This window comes from Cyprinodon variegatus, unplaced genomic scaffold (genome assembly GCF_000732505.1).
Source record: "Cyprinodon variegatus isolate N-32 unplaced genomic scaffold, C_variegatus-1.0 Scaffold520, whole genome shotgun sequence".
Taxonomy (NCBI): Eukaryota; Metazoa; Chordata; class Actinopteri; order Cyprinodontiformes; family Cyprinodontidae; genus Cyprinodon; species Cyprinodon variegatus.
The window spans coordinates 345821-348184 of record NW_015150973.1 but is presented as its reverse complement, the minus strand read 5'-3'; the positions used below and the strand labels follow the sequence as shown (position 1 = coordinate 348184).

Sequence of the window (2364 nt, the reverse complement as noted above, 5' to 3'; positions counted from 1 at the left end):
ACTGTTTATATATATATATATTTTTAAACTGTTTTTCAATGCTGCACTTTTAAAAAAATGAAATTTTCCAGGGAGCTGTCCTAAAAGAAATTTCTTTTTGTTTTACAGTTGTGTAAACAAAATGACAAATAAATCTGTCTAAGTCTAATAAGACAGAGAATGCTAATTAAACCTTGAATAGAAATGTCACTTCATGCAGCTATCTTAATATTTTTGAATCCCTTGTCCTGTTTTTTTATTTTTATTTCATGCTTTTCTGTGCCCCCAAATGAAACATGCTGGCCCCCTCCTGGCCCCCTGGTACATTTGGTCTAGAACCGCCACTGGTTTTTATTGATAAATAAATCCTTACTCACCATAACTGAGTACACCAGTGCTACAATACTGACGGGCCAAACTGGGCAGAAGCAGGACAGGATGACCAGGATGAGGTAATCCTTGGGCTTCGGGGTCTCCGGGACGGTGGCGTTCCCGGTGGAGGAGCGGCTCAGGCTGGCCCTGGATGGAGACAGGTGGCCGGCGGCGGACAGCTGCCCGACGGAGCCCGACCTCAGACCGACGCTGTGGCCGTTCTGATCGGCCTCCAGGGCCTTATCGGGGGGCACGGTGAAGGAGGTGGACATTTTCATCCCGTTCCCTCCGGGCTCGGTGGTCACCGTCAGGAGTTTCTCCGTCTCCTGGAAGTCCGCGGGCGGAGCGCCTCCTCCTCCTCCTCCTCCTCCATCAGCGCCCAGGTTGGACTTCTGGAAGTCGGTGTCGGTGTTGATGGCCATCATCCACTCTCGGTTATATCAAGAAATGCCACAAAAATTCAACAAAAACTGCAGATCAGACCGGAAGCTTATTTTGCAACAGAGTGTCTCCACATTCCTTAATGGAAATTGAGTTTTTATAATTATTCTTTTAGATGTAAATTAACTTTAAAGTAAGAATTCCTCCTGCAGTGAATAAATTAGTTTTTCTTGATGAGCTCAGATTTGAAGGAGCCAGAACAAATAAAGTCAATTAGAAGAAAGCAAATGATGAATCCTCCAAAGTCAGCTTCCTTCTCCTTCATTAGCATTTATTGTTTGAATCATTTCCAAAAAGCTTCAGATCAGAAACCCTCCTCTCTTCTGATGAATCCACCTATCCCACTTTGATCCAGACGCACCACGGTGCTTTAAAGAGTATCTGGATTTAAAAAAAAATCGTATTTAAGTATTTTCCCTTTCTTTCTCACAAATGAGAAAGCGAAAAAGCTGAGCTTTTTTTTTTTTTTTTCAAAAGCAGACAGAGTCCCTATCCCCTCCTTTCTCCTCGCTGTCTCTCAACGCCGCAGAGGCACTGTACTCTACTTGGGACCATGTCAGCTTTGCACTTCTATCCAACGGCTTCCGGTGGATGATCTCAAAATAAAATAACGATTTTCACCCTCATAAAGACAAAAAAAAAATAAAATTAAATTGTCATATAGTCCATAATTCATTATTTATGGACTAAAATCAGCAATAAGTCCCTGAGTCTTAGACATGTTCCTAAAAGAAATGTTAAAATTAGTTGTAAAAACACGGCCTATTAAAGGACATGAACGATGTTCTTAAAATAAACGGAATCGACAAAAATATTTTAATCTGACAAACTCACATGAACAGAAAAAAAAATAAGTAGAAATTTATTCCTACAGTTACTTTGTCTTTGTCGCTCAGACCTCGGCAGGAAACATAGCGCTTAATTTTGATAAATATGCATGAACAGGAGCAAAGAATAGGGCTGTTTCCCTCTCAGGCCTGAAACTGGTGGTGGAGTGGAGATAGATGAAGTTGGTCAGTCTGTAGACTGCTGAGCTTTATGGGGAGATCCAGTGGACTGCGTGAGCTGATACTAGAGCTTTACTCAGGGACCTGGAAGATGGAAGTCCAGTTTGGATAAATCAGGTTGAGAGAACCTGTTCATGATGAGCAAGCATGAAGCGACAGTGGAGAGGAAAAACTCCCCGTTGGGAAGAAACCTCTGGCAGAACCAGGCTCAACATGGCGGTCTTCTGCCAGACTGGTTAAGATGAGACAGGGAACGCAGTTAGAGTCCGGGAGGAATGACACTCTGATAAAGCTTTAGCTATAGTGGAGGAGGGGCTGGAGGTGGATTGAAACGGTGTCATCTGAATGAAGTCACAGCGCATCCGCCGCCTGCACACAGGAGCAGACAAGTGCGTATCGGAGGCCTTTTAAGATGAACTTTGGATGCTGAATGGCTTTCGCGGAGGTGTGGTTCAAAGCTGATTGGCTGTTTTGCAGGTGGATGTAGGAAAGCAATGAGTTTCTTCAGTTGAACTTCCGCCTAGGCTCCATTATTGTTTATAAGAGAGTTAAATCTTGTCATATA

At 43.2% G+C, this 2364-nt stretch overlaps 1 protein-coding gene across 1 annotated transcript in view; it reads right to left on the bottom strand.

The window, feature by feature from the left end:
• Window positions 1–1237, bottom strand: part of LOC107095007 (tumor suppressor candidate 5 homolog) — a 16037-nt gene extending 14800 nt beyond the window's left edge. The window contains exon 1 of the mRNA XM_015390958.1: window positions 357–1237. Within this exon, the coding sequence (XP_015246444.1) occupies window positions 357–776 (420 nt within the window). The 5' untranslated portion in view covers window positions 777–1237. The remainder of the gene's footprint in view (window positions 1–356) is intronic.
• Window positions 1238–2364: the final 1127 nt, after the last annotated feature.